The following is a 22,052-nucleotide window of genomic DNA, read 5'->3' as shown; positions in this document are numbered from 1 at the left end:
GTCCAATCTTTCCTGTAAAACATTAAGCATCATAGTGCAATATTTGATCATCATAGTAAAATATTTGATCTTACTACTGTAGTTTTCCAGCCTTCTATTGCTTTTTCTGGTTTTCACCCTCCCCATAGATATGCATGGATAGTGATGTTTCAAGGCTAGAAATGAATTTGGCACTTGATGACTAGATGACAAGAGCCAAGACAAAGGTGACCACTCTAACCAGGGCTTGTAGTGGCAGATACAGTAGATTCTTCTATTGTTTATTATGGAACTGCAACATAATCGTTATGCTTGGCAGCTGGGAATTTGCTGTTCAGCTTTAAATGGGACAGAATGTCTAAGATGACATCGTCATCACTTAGCAACCAGATAAAACCCTTCCTCTATTTTAAACGTATTATAAACTAAAAACAAGCGGTGTACATCTCTGCCTTCTGCCTTCGCAAGCTGTTGCCAGTATTTCAAATGCACACAAATCACATCCACACTAATCAAGTGACTCCATGGTTGCCCCTTAAAAACCAAGAGTGTCTCCAATGTAAGCATACTAAAATCACAATGACTGTAAATGTATATGGTTGTGTCTAGTCTTGTGGAAACAGACATCCATTGCAATATATGCTTGCGGAAAACCAATGGGAAATTTGGTTAAAATGTGTCTCTCTAATATGGTCTTTAGGCAATGGAACTTTTTTCTTAGTTTGTTTTTTTCATCCGATTTCCCCCCATTAAAATGAATGGGGAAACAGTTTGGAGATCTTCGTAAACTTTCGGGTTTCCGACCGGCATGATTCAACAGCATCCAAATGGCTACTGCAAATTCTCAATGCCAGCTGTATATGCACCGACATAAATTTTTACAGCACCAAACATTTAAACTGACTGCATGGATACTTATGTGCTTTGCTTTAAAATATTAAATAATTTACAGTCTACATGCCTACTATAACTAACAACTCATGAAGTTTGGCCCAATGTCATAGACATAGTGTGACATTTTGCATAACGCATAGGCCTGTCCTTTTACACTTTTTTTCTTAGCCTGTCAAATACCTGATGGTTCATAACAAGGAATAGTAGGACCAATCCTGTATGAAGACAAGTCGGTATTTTAATAATCGCAGTCAATCAGAAACTGTGCTTGGTATGTTTAATCACCGAGTAAGGTGTGTTTACGTTAAATGTTTACAATCTTCTAATAGCATTCTAGTTAACTGAAGTAAATTATAGTGACTACTGTTTTTTTTCTATAGTGGAACGACACAACCAATTAGCCTACATTAGAATGAGACAAGAGTATTACAAGAGTAATAATGTAATATTTTTTCTAAATAGTATATTTAGCCTTCACTTCACGGCATCTTTTGAAGGCTCATTTACACTCTTTTGATAGGTGGTCTCAGTTAATTTTATCATGAACTATCGTTGAGATATTTAATCATTTTAGAATAATGGAAATGATCATGCTGGTCTTATCGACGACTCGTGTTACTTATTGTTGATGTTTGCCCAGCAGCCAAACATTGTCCAAACATTACCTCGGTTGTAAGAGGTGAAAGTGTAGGACAGCGAGGAAGAACACTGCCTTTTTAAGTTTGATTTGATCCAATTGAGGATTGTGTTTATAACTAGTAAGTGTAATTTGTTAACTCACAAATGTTGTGGTGACCAGTTTTGATTTTGGCTGGTGCTATGCTGTTGATTAACGATTAGCCCATAGATAGGTTAGGCTAGGTAGATAGCTAATCTCCGGTCTGCAAATCATGCGATTGCTACAAGCTAAATTTATTCTCTCCAACTCTGTATTTTGCATGATTAAATTCATATGAGCTACAGAATCATTTTTTCTTTGTCAACTATGGTAGCCAATTTCCTCGGTTGGTAAAAAAAAAAAAAAAATCACGTCGTATTGCAGCCAGCTGTATCGGACGCAGAAAGTATTTTTTTATTTGCAAACTGTTCTTGTCTCTCTCTCTCCATATTATCATAGTAAAGTATATCCCATTTTATGATTTAAAAAATTATCATATAAATGTGTGCTTTGGTTGTCATCTTACAGAGTCATTCAGAATTATTTTAGGCATCATCAACATTTCTGTCAGCACACTAAATATTAGTAGGCTATCAGTATGATTTAGTAAAAACTGTATCATCAACGTTAGCTGTTTTAAGCAGTCAGCTAAACATTCACACGACTCCACTGAGGGTGATTTTTGCAACTAGTGTTTCAAACCAATGACCTGGGCCTCGTTTCCCGATAACGACGTATCTTAACGGCCTACGTAGATTTTGGCGACATAGTAGACTCAGTAACAATTTCTATTTACGAGCGTTTCCCGAACATCATCTTAAAGTCAGGTGCACGAGCACAACGTGCACAAGTTCTTAAGTATCTCTTAGGGTGGAGGTCGCCTGTTCATCGATGTCAGACGAGTCGATTTTCTCACTTGTGTATACATGGGTTTCTCGGCTACGTCATCACTGGTTGCGTGCGCAATCTCGCGGTGGAGGAAGGCAACATGACAGGGAGTTGTTGTGTGGTGAACTGCTCTAACAGAGTTGGTAAGATGTTCAGTATACCTAGGAGGAAGCATCCGTTTGCCAGGAAAAATAAAATATCAAATCAAATCAAATATAGAAAAAGGCTCAACAATGTACAAGGTTACGTTTGGGAATATGTTGAGGGTGTGTGCAAGCATTCATGGCAACAGAATAGGGAACGGTAGGCTAAATAAGTAATAAACAATACATTTAAACTGGGCTTTGTGTATTCATTTGTATTAGGGTAGATGGCTTTCTGCCGCGGATTTGCGCGCGCAGCCTTCAATGTTTGTATACAAGAAACCCATGTATAGGCTCATGAATGAAGTTCCAATATAACAAGTGTCGACATAAGAACGATACCTCAATAAATATATATAGGCTAGCGGGTGCCACCCTCTTGATTGATTTCCAGCCCGGCTCAATGACATGTCAATTTCCTAATATTGCAGCCTAACTACACAGTCAGAAAAGCCATCTCCTTAGTCCAATAACATATTATTTTGTATAATCTTTATTTTCAAATACTCAATATTCTTTATTTCCATTTTGATGGGAATAGGCAGGTGAAACAATGACATTCTCATGATGTGCTATACACAGAAACATCCTTTGGATTTCTTCTATAATAGGCCGAACGACGCCCCTGGTGGATTGCATCGCTAAGTGTGAAGTTACTACTGGATTGCATCGCTAAGTGTGAAGTTACTACTGGTCCTGAACACACGTAGAATTCTTCTCAACGAAAGATAAACTTAAGCTAGGTGCCGTGTCGGGAAACCGCTCTGCAACGTAGGATCCCTCTTACGACCGATTTCAAGTCCTTTTTTAGGCTAAGTGCGCGTTCGGGAAACGAGGCCCTGGTGCCTAGCTATGGTAGTGAATGGTGTGTATGATGTATAAGGCCAAAAATAGTCTAGCAACTGAAATAGCCTACTGTACCTATAATGAAATGTTTTTTTTTTTCTCTAAAGTGATGCACAGCCTGCACATTCGGAGTTATCTATTTTGAGTTCTGCTCTCTCAACTCATTTTGTAAACTTCTTTTTAAACTTCTCTCTCTATATTATCATTATAATAAATTCCATTCTACATTCCAACTGTTTGTTCATTGTTTTCGTTCCATATTGTATTATTCCTGGACTGCAATTTGATTGCATCTTCTATACATTATTATTTGATTTGGATTTGTTGTTTGGACAACAGCATAGGCGTATTCCCTCTTCTTTTCTTACAATTCCCATTGTTGTGAAATGGTTGTGTAGGAGACACAGAGACATAGTGACATTCCAGGCTGATGGGCCATTACCTTTGACATTGGGGAGTGGGGACCTAGCTGTTACTAATACCTATCTCATCCATATGCATGATAAAGGACAATGATTTTTAAAAGAAAAAGCATCAAATCAATCTATTCAATCTCATAAATTATATGTGGCTAGCACTGTGTGTGTGTGTGTGTGTGTGTGTGTGTGTGTGATGTGTGATGTGCGATGTGCGATGTGCGATGTGCGATGTGTGATGTGTGATGTCTGATTTGTGTGTGTGTGTGTGTGTGTGTGTGTGTGTGTGTGTGTGTGTGTGTAATTAGGATACCGTCTTGTGAAGGCAGGACTGAAAGTGGAGTTTAGATAGAACACAGCAAAGGTGAGTCATGCTTTTTCACGTCAGGGGCGGTTTTGAGAAGGAAAGCCAGCCTTGTACTGGAAAACCTTGTTCTGAAAACTAAATTGGTGAGCTAGTAAATCTTCAATTCTTCAATTTTTCAAAAGAATCACAACTTCATGCATTGATAAAATGTAATATGTGAAACAATGTCATATAATGTATTCATACAACTTCTGATAGAAGATCCGAATGCTATTGAGGGAATTGAAACATACAGAATTTTGAAGCAAGAATTGAAAGTAGTACCAGGTTAATCATTTTCACCTAAAGTAAAAACAGAAAGGTTATCATTAGTTTAGATTTTTAGTTTGATTTTTTTTTTAGTATAACCATTTTTTGCAAGGGAACTAGAGGAAAACAAGGCTTTTGTAACCGTCTTGTTTGTAGAACATTAATACCCTACTTCTTTCCCTCTCTTGCTCCATGCACCACACACATGAGATGAGTACTAGATAAACAGTTAAGATGGGTGCTTTTATAAAAACCTAGTTTCAAAATATAAAGCAATACAGCTGTAATAAAGGTGGCTGTTAAACTTGCATCTCCAGTTCCACTCCACCATTTGCCTTGAACTCATTTGAAGGAGGAGAAAGTGACATGTCAGGGTTCAAGGGGCAACGCTCAGCTGTCTGCTTCAGGTTGAGGTTCTGGTTCTGCTGGTTGTCAGCGCGACAGAGATGTTTTATTGCCTGGAAAGAAAAGATATACATTTCTTATATCAAGTGGAAATACCAAACAGCCAAAAGGCTAAAGATGGGAACAGTTACAGCTGGTGATATCATAAGGTGCTGACAAATGATGTGGCTCTTTAAGAGACTATTCAGCCAAATTTAATTCAAACTCAGAGTGCTAATACAGTAGATACTATTCTAGAATAGGGAAGTGAAAACCACATAATCAACATCAGACAGTATATTACCTGCCACGTAGTCATCTTGGACCTTGAAATTTTAAAGATCATCCACAGAGGCACCAGAAGCACACAGAATAGTCCTAAGGACCACCCCAGTATGTATGCCCACTCAGGGTACACATAGGTCTTGTTGAACTTCAGGGGTTGATACTTCACTAGGTTGATGATAAAAGTACCCTAGGAAAAAGGCAGAGTTCAAGGATAGTTCAATTGGTGTAATCTGTTTTCACATCGATTGGCTGGCATTACACTTACAGTGACAGTTACACTTTTTGCTAAAGGTGTGAAAGCTGTAAATAATAATGAGTAATAGTGCACTAACCATGCAAATTGCTGGAGTGATGTAGAGCCAACAGTATTTCATGAAAGGCAATGGACGGTAGCCTATCATGTCTTCTATATTGTCATAGAGACGGTCAGCACCTGCCACAGAACAATAATTTCGACACGTTGAAAAACCCACATTTGGCAATGTGTAGACATATGACCCTTAGAGGCACACCGTGCAATTTGACATGGCTGTCATCTTAAAAATTACTGAAGTAATTTTGTCAGTCCCTTTGGGCCAACTGGGTTCAGTAATTAAAAACTCTTCACACGTCTAGGCAGAAGGAATTCTAAATTATTACTTGTGCCTTGGGAGAGTTTTCAAACTTTTTGGCAATGACGTTGAATCTTATGAAGTTTTATGTTATGTTGTATTCTTCTCCTTACATACCAAACCCCTAACTGGCTCCAACCTGTCTGGAACACTCAATAGTTCCCCATTGACCACCAAGAACTATGTATAAGTTCACAAAGTGCAGCTTTTGCTGTTATTCTAAGTGTGTGGAAAAGTAGGAGGGCTTTTGTCTGGCACTGTTTGCACTTTGTATTTGCTTTTGTCTTACGTGACTGTGGCTGGTCAGTTGTTGTAGAGACTCTTATAATGGCTGTGACTCATTATGCACCACATGCCAAGTTGGCTGTAGAGCAGCCATCGTTCCTCTTCTTCTTCTGCATTCCTCTGACATACAGTGGTAATACCATGTCATGTTAACCTATTTTAGACCGATCTAGACAGCATAGTTTTTTAGGACTGTATATATGGCATATGACCTCAACTTACTCATGGGCCTTCCTCTCTAACTGATACTCGCATTTCACACACTGTGCCAACCATGTACAACACATATGCATGAATGCCTGTCTAAGAGCCAAGAGTCAGGGTAATTCCCCTGGAGATGCAGTTCTGCAATGGCCTAGGGCTGAATTGCACCACCCTCTAATCTCTCACATGTAGTTAGGCTTATTGCAGGCAGGTGGGAACTTTCAGACTGATAGAGGAACCAGTTGATGATGAATGAAGAAAACTACTTAACCGCTGTTGGAAGTATCATTCGTGAAGCAGAGGTAAATCAGATGGAATATTAAATCCAATCTTCGCACCACATCATCACACCAACGAGATAACAGTGCTCATGTTCTTTCGTAGTCTAAATGTCTTCAGTATTAATCTACAATGTAGAAGATAATAAAAGAAAACACTTCTCAAAAATATTAAAGGTGTGTCCAAACTTTTGACTGGTACGGTATAGTAATTCATATATACAGTATATGTTGATGTAATAGCAAACTGTGAAGGAATTGGTGAGTGATGTGATAAATTACAAAACTTGTGAGGAGCCAAACCTTGGCACTTAAATGCAAACATACCAACACAATTGCAGTCCTAGTTGTCCCAGTGCCAAAGCAAGCCTCCACAGGCCCTGGTTTTTTGATTGGAATGCTTACATACAGTGGTCTTTTATCAGAATTCAGAAGAGCCTACAATCCAGGTACAAGGCCAAGGCTAGCTCAATACAATAGTAACATGCTGCTAATGCAACATTTCCAAGTCCAATTCAATGTACATGTAATACACGGAATGCAGTTTTTCTACCCAGATACAATACTCATCAAACAGGAAAAATCTCAGCTGCATGTAGACACTTAAAAGTTCTGTTCTATAGTGTCAATAGTGTTTGGAATTTGAATTCATACAGTTGAGATCTTTTTGGGGGTATGAAGTATATAGTCATGCAATGTATGTGTAGATTGTAAGGTTGAGACTTGTGGGAAAAAATTAGTTTTCTGATCCAAGATCCTGATCCAAGGTTTTAAGACACCCTCATCATGTCACTCTCCATCATGCTTCACTAGTAAAGGCTGATACCACAACATAGTAAAGTCTGCACAAAATGCAATGGATTGTAGGACAAAAGACATTATTGTTCGCATAAATTAACATTCTTTGACCCTCTCAGTGTGTTTTTGGATTCTCAGTGTGGACACAATTTCGAGGCCACTTGAATGGGCCTGTTAGTTGTTAAAGCTTGTCAGGGAAAAGTCCAAAGCCACAAAAGCTACAAAAGGTACAATAGATAATAGAGTAGATGACCAAAAAGTGGGCAGCAAGACTTTAGCCTAAAGCTTAATTAAACTGTGCTAGAGTCTACAGTTCAAAGAGAATTAATGACTTTTTTCATATTTTTACATTGCAGCCTTGTGCTTAAATGGTTTCGATTAATTTGTTCCCTCATCAATCTTCAACACAACAATACAATCTCAGCACCCCCTAATGACAAACTAAAACTGAAATTTAGGAATGTTTGCAAATGTATTAAAAAGGATAAATCAAATTGAGTTAAATCCAATCAAACATCTCTGTAGAGACATGAAAATGGCCGTTCTCCCCGACAGTCCCCATCCAATATCACAGAGCTTGAGAGGATCTAACAACATATTGTTGCTGTTGCAAGGACAGCACCAGTGTGTTGGTGGCCCTCGTGAAGACAATATCACAATTCATACACAATTGCACCCACATTCACTCGGCGCCTGCTCACAGGGTAAGATACCTACTTAATCTGGTACTCCCATGTGAGAATGGTTCCAATTTCACCTACAAAACTTTTCAGATAAATTACTGCTACAGTAAAGTATGATGATACAAATATAAACTCACCATAAATCCATCCAATGGCTATTGACTGGAAGACAGACAGTAACAACAGGTTGTTGCCACTGCATACATAGTGGTCAAAAAGTTGTAGGAAATACAAACCGCCCTGAAAAACAAAATGCATTGAATTGAGTTTAAAAAGCAATATCTTTGTTTTTGCCATGGATGAGGATATATCAAGTCCAGTATGCCACACATGCATATTTAAATAGGACATTATTAAGCCAAGTTTATTGGTTTCACAATGGCTTCCACCTAGAAGTTAATCATTACCAATAAGGCAATCTTAGTTCTCAAAGATGGATCTTTAGCTCAGTACACCTAGATGTGATCTCATTATCATTTAATTAATGTGTCAATTTATCACAGATGTTTCTCCTAAAATTCTTAAGGAGAAACAGTTTGAGATAGAGGAATGAGATGAGGCACTAAAATCTACCATGATTGACAAAAAAGACCTCCTAGTTACCCTTCAACATTTTTTTTTTACAGTCTTCTTGTTATGGTCTAGCTCTAGCTGAATACACTGTATTGTGAAAATGTGTGCGTCCTCCCCAAACATCAAGTTTGTGTTGAGCGAGAAACAGGAGATAATACTGAGATGTCAAAGGAGAGATCCCAACAGGGCTACAGATCATAATCAGTTTTTAGACATCAGGAGAGAAAGTTGGTCCATCTACCATATTTTCCTGACTATTAACCACACTGTACACCGCGTTCCACATTATTATGCAAATTGGATTTAAGGGTCATAAACATTTATTTTTTTGTTTTTCAATTAAAGTCATGGGTGGTATTGTGTCTCAGGGCTTATTGAATGATTGAAATCAATCTCAGACACCTGAGATAATTAGTTTGCCAGGTGAGCCCAATCAAAGGAAAACTACTTAAGAAGGATGTTCCACATTATTACGCAAGCTACATGTTTCAGGCAAAATGGGGAAGAAAAGGGATCTCTCTGCTGCTGAAAAGCGGCAAATAGTGCAATACCTTGGTCAAGGTATCACAACATTTGATATTTCGAAAATAATTGCGCATGATCATCGGACGGGGAAGAAATTTGTCACTGATTCACAGCACAAGTGGGTTCGTTAAGACAAAGGCAAGATAAGGAAGATTTCTGCCAAACAAATGCGTAGGGTTAAGAGAGCAGCTACTAAATTGCTATTGAATAGCAGCAAACAGGTGTTTAAAGCCGCTGGTGCCTCTGGAGTTTCGCGAACTTCAGGATGTAGGATGCTCAAGAGGTTTGCAAGTGTCCTTAAACCTTATTCGGCCACCGCTAAACCCAGCTCACAAGCAAAACTGGTTGCAGTGGGCTCAGGACTACATAAAGACTAACTTTCAAACTGTTTTGTTTACGGATGAGTGCCGTGCAACCCTTGATGGTCCTGATGGATGGAGTAGTGGATGGTTGGTGAATGGCCACCATGTCCCAACAAGGCTAAGATGTCAACAAGGAGGTGGTGGAGTCATGTTTTGGGCGGGAATCATGGGGAGAGAGCTGGTAGGCCCCTTTAGGGTCCCCGACGGTGTGAAAATGACCTCGGCAAAGTATGTAGAGTTTCTGACTGACCACTTTCTTCCGTGGTACAAAAAGAAGAGCCGCACCTTCCATAGCAAAGTCATATTTATGCATGACAATGCACCATATCATACTGCAAAGAATACCTCTGGGGCATTGGCTATAGCAGCCAATGCCCCAGAGGTATTCTTTGCATAAAAGAAGAGAAACTCATGGTGTGGCCCCCATCTTACCCTGACCTTAACCCCATTGAGAACCTTTGGAGCATCATCAAGCAAAAGATCTATGTGGGTGGAAGGCAGTACACATCCAATCAGGTGCTCTGGGAGTCTATTATTGCATCCTGATAAGACATTAAAGCAGAAACAATCAAAGAACTCAATGGAGTTCAATGGATGCCAGAATTGTGAAGTTGATCAAAGAAGGGGTCCTATGTTAACATGTAACTTCACCTGTTAAGATGTTTTTGATTAAAACTTTTTTTGATTTCAGTAAATATGGCCTCCTAATGCTGCAAATTCAACAAATGACAATTTTTAGTTCTTTACAACCTATAAAATATCTTGAAACTCTGAGGGTGGCTTTACACGACAACGCTCCCGGGTGAAAACGACAAAATATTTTATCAGATGTGCCTTTCGTTTAGACGGCGACAGCGTTTTTGGGGCTTGAAAACGCAAAGAAATGAACCTACCCTCCAGAGTGGAAATCTTAAAAACGCTCCACCGTTGCGTTCCCGTCTAAAGGGTTGAAAACGCAAAAGTGTGCTCTGAGCTGCTCACGCTGGCTATCCTCGCATACGCGTTGACATCATATCCATGTGCAGTACAGCCAAACAACAACAAACATGTCGGATTATTTCCATTACTCGGAGATTCAAGCTGCCTTGATATCTATCCAGGAGTCATTTCAGCAAATAAGCCGAGTAATCACAGATAAAACAGAACAGAGAAGGCGCATGAATTACACTAGGTCTCGTAGCTAGACTGTTCTATCCCTTGTAGCCTACGTCGCTTTGGCCAAAGGCGTCTGCTAAATGACTAAATGTAAATGTAAACGAACACTGCAAATGTAAGTGAATGAATACATAAATAAGCTCCCAATCGCGTTAAAATAGCCATAGTGGAATAGAATGGACACATATACATCCTGCAGTACCTCCACGTCTACACCGGTTAAGTTCAATTTCACACACTTTTGCGTCACCGTCTGCATGCAGATTTCCACCCAAAGACTCTCGTCTAAACGCGAAATTAAAAGTGGGAACGCAACGCCACTTTTGCGGTTTGTGTTCAGATCGTTGTCGTGTAAAGCTAGCCTGAGACTTCGAAACTCTGCATAATAATTTGGAACACTGCATTTTGAGTTTTTTAATTTAGGAAAAAATACTGTTATCATTGGGAGGTTTGTTCAATAAAATTTGAATTATACTCTTACAGTTGATGACTTGAAAATTATACTGACTGAATGTGCATTACTATTTAGGAAAATCTGAGCAAAGTGTAATTTGCATAATAATGTGGAACGCGGTGTATATAAACCGCATTACAGTATTGTATGTCATTTTATAAAACAAACCTAGTGCTACAGGCCATTTCAAAGTTATATGAAGTAGGGATGGGCATTTCAAGCAGGAATACTACACCTACACCCCCTCATGCAAACACAAATACCCCATTCCCAGTCACAGTGAAAACCATTTCTTGAGCATTTATTTAGTCTAATGGTCTAATTTAACGTTTAAGTCTAATTGTTGTCAACTTAGTACCACTTACTATCTTAAAATTCTGTCTACAGTTTAGTCCATGTTGTGTTAGCCTAATCTTTTTTGTGCAATGTCAACTTCTTGGGCAAAATCAGAGTTGACACCTTTTTTTGCTAGAAGGCACATTAAGTTTCCCACACATATTGCCAAGGTGAATGAGTTTGTACATTGTCTAGGTGTGTTTGCTAGCCTGGATACCAGCCCGAACCCCGCCCACAAAATGTTTGCTCTGGGAAGTTCGGTCTGGCGCTGTGCAGTTGGGGAGAGAGTATCAGAAGTCAGGATTCTGTCGTACCAATCAAATTGTCAGGGCGGGCTTTATTCGATGATGGACAGATGACCAACCAATGCTTGAGTTGATTAGATAGATAGATTAGAAATCGTTCCAAGATGGCGGCGTCTAGGGAGCCTGTTAATGGGACATATTTTATGTGATTTAAGCTATCTACACGACCTTTTTATGTCTACATTGACTCGGTTAGTTGTGTATGTGCGACACAAATGTTGCCGAGGATTGTAGGTCTTGACTGAAGCGCTCTAGACCATTATTGATAGGTTATTGCTAGACAAAAAATCCATTGAAACACATAGAAGCTAGCTGGCCTCGCTGCTAATAAGTACGGGAGCAGGCATATCTTACAGATATTGACAGCGCATTCATTTTGAAAGAGGAACAGAGAAACGCGATCAAGGCATTTGTCGATCGAAAATATGTTTTTGCCGTCCTTCCTACGGGATCCGGCAAAAGTTTTAATGTATCAGATGGTCATACTATGTTGCTCTGATTGGTTGTAGGTATCCAATTGAGCGAAAAGGCATTTTTCTTCCTGGTTCGTTGGAACACGCCCCATAATCACAGCCCAATGGGTCAGTATCAGACTCATATTCTGACTAGAATTATGAGTATGACATTGTCAGGCTATGTGTCTGCACTAATTCCAGGAAAATCCTAGATTGCGTGAGATGTAATTTTTATGCTCTTGAAGATACCTGACAACAATGTCTGATCCCATTGCAAAGCCTGAACCTGAATCACCATTGCCGAATTTGATGATTTCTCTCACAGGTGTCTGGTACAATTGCCACAGATCAGAATTTGCAGTTTATGATTGGCTATGAAGAGTTCACAAAGAGCATATTGTTTTATTTAATACAACACTATAGGGCACCTAGTTCAATGAAAAACTAAATTGAGCCTTATGAAAGACTCTGTATTTAGATATGCATCATATCTTCTGAGAGATAAAGATAAGATGTGCGCTTCAATATCAAAGTTTTCTGCCATGCCTAACAGTTTTTTGTTACACACCTCAGTGACAAGCAGGAGCCCCAGTAGGAGGCAAACAGAACAGAGCCCCAGAAGTAGAAGCTCTCGCCTGTATCCCCTCCGAAACACAGTGGGGAACATGTCTGTCACAGACGTCATCAGGCACTCCAGACTAACAAACTGGATCCAGGTGGGTTGGAGGCAAAATAAATACATAAACATTAGACAACAACAGCATATACAACAAATATCATAAGGGTATTTATGACAGCCACCATAGACTCACCTGCGTATCAGCCCCTAGCAGGATCACCATGACGAAGAAACATATGGCCCACAACTGTGGGAAAGGCATCATGGCCACTGCACGAGGGTAGGCAATGAATGCCAATCCAGGACCTTAAGTGTCACACAATGCAGTATAAAAACCCATAAACAATCATTTGTTTTTGCAATACATACAAAGTTAAAATGCAAGTCAGTTCTTATGGCAAAATGTTGTTTTTGAATTGATTTTGAGAAGAACATACAAATAAATTACACCCCTCCCTTCCATGCTCCTGAAGAAACATGTTGATGGGCTGAAATTGATTATGGCTCGGCCAGAGGACCATGATGTGTATTGTATTTTGTAAAACAAATAAAATAAAAATGTTTTTGTGATTCACAAAAAATGTTCACCTGATTCACGAATTAATTTCCTCACACACATATAAATGTCCCATGATTCACAAATGCAGATGCTGTTACATTTATTTACAGACTAACATTGTGCATTTACAAACCACTTACCATGTGAACACCCCTGCATTTATTTGTGGATTTTATGATGCGGCTTGATTCACAGATGCATTTCTTTTTCAAAAGGACGTTCTCTGTAGCCTATCAGATGTCACATGAACATAAATTCGAGGGCATGATTGAATGTGACCACACTGTGATACATTTGTGCAGTGTCCAGTCATGTGGCCTACTACACCATACCAGACATCTGCAATGGCCTACAATTGATTACACAAAGAGATATCCATAGGCATCTAGAAGCTGCCCACCAAGTGGGAATACAACGTGTTTATCTAGTTAAACCCTTTGTCATACGTGATTGAACATGCTTGAACATCGAATATTTGAAAGAATGGACAATTATCCGGCCTGCCATTTCAAGCAGGTTGCTTTGATGCTTAATCTGGCATCTCTTAATCTCTTAATCTGGCATCTCTAGTTACTGTGTGTGTTACTAACTACCAGACAGATACTCTGGATGCACCAGAGTATCAACCACAGAATCAATGTATAAACCGCGATTTATAGTCTGGAAATATACAGTATCCTTGAATTTATATTCATATGATTGGCTGAAATTGTAAGAGACTGATAGGCTGCAGAGAATGTCCTGCTGTAAAAAAAATGCATTTTTACATCAAGCCGCATCCGTAAAGTTTAAAAAATCCACAAATACATGCAGGGATGGTCAAAAATGGTTATGGTTTGTAAATGCACATTCATTAGTCTGTAAATAAATATAACAGTGTTTACATTTGAAAATCTTGTGACAATTATATGTGAATCAGGAAATACATTTGTGAATCACGTGACACGTATACAAAATAGTTAGAATAGTTTCAAAATACACAAAGTGTATAGTGTAACTATTCACAATATGCTTAAGTTAAGTATTTGAGTATCTTGCTTGTCTACTCACAAGTCTATAATTTCAAATAATGTGGCTTGCACTACAAGTACTTTTACTACTAGTAAATAGTAGCTGATCTGGCACATTGTGATTTGCCACTATACTACACTATAGAACACATAGAAAACATCTTACCAGTTGCTGCAACCTCTGATATGGGCAATCCCTGCTCATACGACATGAAGCCCAACACAGAGAAGATGGCAAACCCAGCGACAAAACTGGAACCTCCATTCACCAAACACAAGACAAAGGTGTCTCTAAAAAACAGCAAGTGTAAGGAGCCTGTGACTGAACAGTAAGATAGTTAATCATCTCATGCTTATGCCCCTACATCAACATAGATTCCGCCCAAGTAATAATATACTTTACTTTATCTTAATGTTCTCTTTATTGAAATGCCAAAGTTTTAACCATCCACACCAAAGTGTACAGAGAAGAACCATGTCAAATCTGTCTTGGAACACCAGCTGTGGTTACTGCTGACCCAGGTTACAACTGGATCCTACTGGATCCTCACTATCATTATACAGTATACATAATACTACTTTTTGGGGAAATAATTTCTTTTCTAAAGTGGGAAAATATGAGGCTTCATGGAAATAGTCAGCAGTGTACCAGCACATAGAAACTGCAAACATACCTCTGAATGTAGAATTTAGAAATAAACAGGTATCCCTTTATCAGACACATATTTTTAAAGAATTGTCGGCCTGGGTCTTAAGAACAATAGAAAGAGATTATGCTTTGCAGTTTGCACGACAACCATCACATTTCTGAGGTATCAAGGAGCTTGACTGTCCTGTCAATGAGTGCACATCCTCAGTCTCACTCTTTCACTGTGTTTCATTTTAGAGACCTCCATCAATACACTTCGATGATTGAATGAAATTAAATACAAATTTGAACATAACATGGTTCAGTGATCGATGGAATTAATTGCTGCATCATGCAAATAGGTCATGCTTAAACTATTTTGATTTCACAGACACTCATAGACATGGATTGGAATTATGATGTGCATGTCTAGGTCCAATTTCTTAGTTCACTGGGGCTATACAGCTGTTGCGGCCGCCTTGGAAGGCCCATGACCTCTTCGACACAGCACCCCCATTCCATCAGTCCCAGAACCGTGGTTACAGCATAACCAAGACAGCTGATAAGCAGAAACTCAGGTCATTAGTGCTATTGCATCCCAAGATACCCTGTTAATTATTCCTTTAAATTTTACCACCAGGTTGTTTCTAAATTCTAATCTTATCACAGGCGACTAAAGCAGAGCTACAATAACACTGGACGAATCTGAACAATAACAGTGGAACTGGATTATGGAATTGACACCACTGAAGAATGAGTTACACTGGAACTTCCAATCAACCGTGCACTCTATTCACCAGCTACGTACCTTAACCTTACTAGCTTCCACTGTTCCACTGGTTGCCAGTGGGAGGGGTGTATATATACAAATAAATCCCTGAATCCACTGATTCATCTGAGCCGAACAAATTTATCTTGGTCTCATCAGACAATGAACTGTTTCCATTATTCATTAGGCTTTTTTCATGTTCTTTAGCAAGGTTTAATCTTACAATATTGTGTCGAAGAGCTATTCTGCTCAAATGGGGTCCAGCATGTTTGGTGTGAACATGGCCAGGACTATCACAGTAAATGCATAATGCATTGTGAAGAACGGAGGGGGTGTGATGATATGGGCCTGCGCGACAGCAAAAAGTTGTTGGGGATATGAAATTTATAGATGCCACCAGGAATGCCTGTGGATATACCAAAATACTGTCTGGCAAGATGACTCTTAGGGCCTGATTTACTAATATGCGAGCGCTTCTTAATCTGCGTTCGCAAATTAACGCACGGTGTTTTTGCGCATTTTACTTGGTATTTATCAAGCCAGATCTGCGCTGGGCAAACTGTGCTTACTCCGCCCTTTAAAGAGCCTGATTTACTAAGATTGATTTGCGAACGCATCTTTGCCAGGCGCACATTAACGCACGGTGATTCCCCGCATTTTCCGTGATATTTATCAAGCCAGATACGCGCTGGGCAATCATTATTTAGCGCACCGTTAAAAGACTGGAGAACTTGCCAGCAAGTTACTGCCACCATGGAGATTCGAGGAAGAAAAAAATAAGGTTCAGCGAATAGATAGCGAATAGATAGCGAGATAGATATATTGGTTCACGTTCGCTCAATCACTGAACCTGATTCAATGGGTTATATTGTTGTTTTGCCCGCCATCATCTACAGCGAGATGTTTAAAAGAACACGATTATAAATAATATGCTATTGGTGGCATTAATGCATAAACTGTCTATTATAACAATATATATGTGTACATGGCGAGATTAATACGTTCTACAAGGGACATGGGTTCACTACAATATATCCCCACTGAAACAAATACATTTACCAAGTAGACAGGCCTCTCCAAAATCACCGTTGCTCAATCATGGATAAATGGCACTATTCCGAAAGATAAAACTGTCATGGACAGACCACTTCCACGTAAGTAATGGTCATGTTGGCATCACATATGACCTGGACATTCATTGAATATGTGTGCTTTCTGTTTCGGTAAACGTGTTCGCGGATTGAAGGTGGGACTGTTTGCATGTGGGTGCGATCAATTTCTCCAATTACGTTCGGAAAGTTTAATTTCATATATATGAATTATACGAGTTGAAACAAATATTTCTGTTCGCTGTCTCTGTCTATGTCTTTGCCTTGCTGCTGCCATATCAACGTTTTCAGACTCAGTGGAAATGCGCTTGGTTAAGACGTGCTTTTATGAGGCGGAGAATTAGCCTGCAAATCAGAGATGTGCGCTCGCCGGGCAGTTTAGTAAATACCACGCAGTTCATCATTAGGCGCACTCCTCCCATTAAATAGCGCTACACGCCTACGTTACCACCCACGTTTCCGAACCATCCCACCTGTTTGCAGGTACACACCCTCAAAGCGTTAATATGCGCTGCGCCAGCTTAGTAAATACCGTTTTTCGTTACGACCGCTATTTTACGCCAGAAAATGGGCGCAATCCTGTTAGTAAATCAGGCCCTTAGTCTCCAGGAGGATTTGAGTCTGCTGAGGAGGATTGTGTCTGTCTTCAGAAATAAAGATGGCGATACGAAGTTTTGAAAAAAAAGAAGAAGTGAAATGTGTACTGACTTTTGTTGCATTGATTTCTGTATATTAAATATATAGTCCATGAGCCAGGGGTATCATCGGGGGGACAAATGCTATCATTGTTTTTTTGGCAAGGTATAAACCCTAGTACTAGAAAAATCACGATAGCAGTGCAGGGGTGGTAGCGAAATCACTTTTTTTCAGCTCATGAAGTTACTAACCCCCTAAGATAAATTCTGTTTTTGAGATCTGGTGTATATCTGGTTTAGGCTCATGATAGGGATATTGTCAATATTCTATAACAGGGGTCTTCAACAGGGGGTCCGCGGAGGTACTGCAGGGGGGTCGCGAAAAAAATAATTATAATTCAACTAATTTTTTTCCCCACCAATTTAAATGTCTTCCGAATCAGAATTGTATTTATTCCCTTTAAATTTACATCAACATAAATCCAACATATTGTAGCGAACGTATAAATTGATCGAGAAGACGTTATCTTTCAGTCCAATCGACACATTCAGCTACCCACAGGAGCTCTCTCAAGCTGGGCACCGGTTCATTCACAGCACCTTTCACGCAAATACGACAGCACAGGCATAAGCCAATCGGATCGCGTTTCTGCTCAAGTCTAAAGAGTGCGAAGATCAAAAATAAAAGATGGCGGACCAAACTCCATAGCTGGTCTTGTTTGAACCTATAAATTGTTAGTTTGACATTTTTTTACTTAGATTTTAAAAAATAAATAAAGAGAAATAGACACTGTACAAGGTCAAAAAACGTTAATTGTAATCGAAAAATAAGTCTGAGAGGATTTGCGAGGTGTATGAGCCCCCTAGCTACTAAGCATGCTACTAGGGGTGGGGGGGAAAAAAATCGATTTTTCTCGATTCTCTCTCGATTCAGAAATAATCGATTTTGTAATTTTATTTATTATTTTTTTTTTTTAAATGCAAGCTGCATCGATTATTGGATTATTCATAGAAAGTCAAAATTGTGCAAACTCGAATGTTTCAAAAGTCTAAATGGATTGATAATCGTTTTATCGGTTTAGAATTGATAATCGTTTTTTTTACACATCCATTTTATGTTGAAATGCAATTATCGATTGATTGTCGATTATCAATTTGAAACCGATAAAACGATTATCGATGCATTTCGACTATTGTATCATTTGAGTTGGCAACTCAGAGTCTAAAATCACTTCCTACTTTGTGTTTGATAATTAAAGAAAATCAACAGATGAATTACCTTCTCTATTTGCTTTATTAGAGAAAAAGCTTTTAATGGTCACAATTTTGACTTTCTATGAGCAATGCAATATTCGATGCAGCTTGCATTTCAACATAAAATGGATGTGGTAGAATTTTTTTTTTTTTTTTTAATTACAAAATCGATTTAAAATCGATAATCGATTTTAAATCGAATCGTTGACCTCTGAATCGATTTCGAATCAAATCGTGAGGTGCCAAGAGACTCCCACCCCTACATGCTACTACCTACAATCTTAACAACTTGCTAGCGGTGTGATTGGTTTGTTGACCTGTCAATCTCACTATAACATCTATGTTTTCAACACAACTCCATGCGCCAGACTCCTCCTCCGTCATCCGTTGGATCGTGTCAGTCAGGAGTTATTGAAAAGAAGATACATCTCACTAATGTGGGAGGATGTGTGCCATCGACAGATGCTTGAGGATTCACTGTCCCTTTTTTATGTATGATGAAATAAAAACATATATCTGTGAATTATTTTAATAAGTTGTTATTAATTGTTAGCTCAGAGTTGTTTGCAAGATGTATGTTTATGAATGGCAGTGGCACGGCCACCCTGTACCTTTCATGTTGGTAAATGTTAAATTAAATTCAATGTTCAAAAATGTTAAGTTAAATTCGTTGTTCAATAGCTTAGTATTGAATACACAATAACAGGGTAGCTATGTTTATTTGGCACTAGGCCCAGTATATTATAAACAAAATTTTATGCAATTTATATAGTAGAAAACGTGAAAAACGTTGAAGACCCCTGTTCTATAATATGGTGCTTGGTTTCATTGGAAAGGGGACCTTTTAGGCTTTCATTTAAGCCCAGGGCTGAAATTCTATTTTGAAGACTTATGCTGGCTGCACAAGTGTAATTTAAGGCTCTCACAAATAATAGTATGGGTATATTATACATTTTCTGAATCATCAGAGTGCCTTGAGTATTGAAGTTGTTGAGTTTTGTGTCCCTGATGTTCCTTCATGCCCCAGGGATAAAAGAAAGCATTCAGTTTAGGCGGAAATTGTGATAAAATGTGTGTTATTTCTGGTTTAAAGACGTCATGTGACCTCCATGTTTGTCAGACAGATTCAGTCCTGGGCTTAAATGAAAGCCTAAAAGGTCCCCTTTCCAATGATACCAAGCACCATATTATAGAATATTGACAATATCCCTATCATGAGCCTAAACCAGATATACACCAGATCTCAAAAACGGAATTCATCTTAGGGGGTTAGTAACTTCATGAGCTGAAAAAAAGTGATTTCGCTACCACCCCTGCACTGCTATCGTGATTTTTCTAGTACTAGGGGTGTATACCTTGCCAAAAATCACTATGAGACTTTGTCCCCCCAGATGATACCGATGGCCCAAATTTGGGGCCCTGGCTCATGGACTAATAGTAAATCTAAATTGTGAGAGTTTAATTTGACATAAGACTAAGAGCAAATACCCTACTGTTCATGCAATTACTGCAAGGTGATACAATTTTGAATAATTTGACATTTAAGTGGTATACAGGGGTGACCTCGCTTCCGTTGTACACTGTTCATGTTCATTCCACACACATTAATACGTAAAAGCAGGGGCGGTTTGTCAATGAGAGGGATTTGGGTGACGCACTGCCAAACTGGAGAGGGAGATATTTTTTCTGTCCCATTCTACCACTAGACTGTCTGATCTGCCTCTGAATGTCATTGTCCAACTATGCTAAGATCGTGCTTCAAATGGTCCCGACCCAATTTGGGGCAATTCATCCCAGACCAATCCCATTGACTTACATGTTAAATCCATATTTAGGGCTCGACCCACCATGCTTTCGTCATACGTAATAGGACGTATAAGCTTAAAAGAACGCAATACGTCTTCGGTCAAGCCATATTCTGTTAAGAAGGCTAACGGTCAGTGCAACAACTCGATTCGCTCTTTGAAAGAAACTCCTTTTAGTCGGCGTACTAATGAAGATAAATTAACAACAAAACGATTTGACCAAATATATCCATTCATCAGGTTTCTACAAACGGAGGGAATTCTACATTTAAGAATTGGAACAAATGAAAATCGTTGCTAGCAGGCTGTGAAGTGGCGGTGAAGTCTGTATTTCTATACCACTGTCACTTTTCATAAGTTACACAGTGTGAATGTTCGTTATTTTGTGTGATGACTTATTTAGCTTTTGTAAGCCAATACTTTCAAGATCAGTCAATAAATATTGTTGATTTTGACTTATATGTTGCCCCCTTCATTATGTTGTTACTGGACATAGCATGTGTCATGTTAAGCCATGAAGAACCTGATAATGTAATAATTTCCTGATAACGTAATAACCCTGATAATGTAATAAAAAATCCCTCATAAGTCCCTAAAAGATGTAATAAAACCTGATAATGTAATAATATCCCAATAATGTAATAAAGTGCATTTCCCAATAATGTAACAATCGCCATACCAATAATATAATAAAATGTTACATTAATTGGAAGTTATTACATTATCAGGTTAGCCTCAATTTTGCAGAACCTGATAATGTAATACATTCCTGATATTGTAAAAACTTTGGTCAGTGCTGAAATGTTGGGACACCAGTTATTCAGACCAAGTAGTGATGCTGTGTAGACAACCACCCACTATTGTTTTGCTCATATTTTGATCCCAATGGTATAGGCCTTTAGCCACGCAAGCCAAACCTGTACAGCAAGAAACTGTACAAGGGTCTGGCACAACACGATTTTCAGTGTGGGCGGGATTAATGGTTGTCTGTTAAGTTGCCTCTGCACGCAATGCCACGCAATAGGAATGGCGCTACAACCAATCCGAGCGACTGACGAATGACAAATGATTGGCCTGGTACAGTTTGGATTTTCACCCGCGCAAAACGACGACAGTTGACCAGATGGTCCCTGGCTGCAAAATAAATTTGCTGCCGCTAGGGGCGTCTAGATTTCTAGGCTAATAGGCCCCCTCATGATTGCTTGCCATTATTGCATGATTTACAGTGCCCAAACAGTGTGACTGTTTGGACCTCTGAAACTGGAGACCTGATGCTACAGCACCAACCAAAGTTATTACAATATCAGGTAATTATTACATCATCAGGTTCTGCAAAATTGAGGCTAACCTGCACTTTATTACATTATCGGGGTATTATTGCATTATCAGGTTTTATTACATGTTTTAGGGACTTATGAAGGAATTTGTATTACATTATCGGGAGTTATTACATTATCGGGAACTTATTACATTATCAGGTTCTACAAGCCATGTTACATCATACAACATTTGTGAATGTATTGTGAAG

General features: G+C 38.9%; 1 protein-coding gene across 1 annotated transcript in view; it reads right to left on the bottom strand.

The window, feature by feature from the left end:
- Positions 1–4,739: 4,739 nt before the first annotated feature.
- Positions 4,740–22,052, bottom strand: part of LOC308370798 (sodium- and chloride-dependent GABA transporter 2-like) — a gene marked incomplete at both ends in the record, with an annotated part of 28,774 nt that continues 11,461 nt past the window's right edge. Inside the window, 7 exons of the mRNA XM_080845513.1 lie at positions 4,740–4,898; positions 5,129–5,299; positions 5,445–5,545; positions 8,109–8,211; positions 12,705–12,842; positions 12,949–13,061; positions 14,491–14,615. Of these exons, the coding sequence (XP_080701639.1) occupies positions 4,740–4,898; positions 5,129–5,299; positions 5,445–5,545; positions 8,109–8,211; positions 12,705–12,842; positions 12,949–13,061; positions 14,491–14,615 (910 nt within the window). The remainder of the gene's footprint in view (positions 4,899–5,128; positions 5,300–5,444; positions 5,546–8,108; positions 8,212–12,704; positions 12,843–12,948; positions 13,062–14,490; positions 14,616–22,052) is intronic.

This window comes from Sprattus sprattus (genome assembly GCF_963457725.1).
Source record: "Sprattus sprattus genome assembly, chromosome: 10".
Lineage (NCBI taxonomy): Eukaryota > Metazoa > Chordata > Actinopteri > Clupeiformes > Clupeidae > Sprattus > Sprattus sprattus.
Note: the sequence above shows the minus strand (reverse complement) of the source record. Positions and strands in the feature narration are given on the sequence as shown.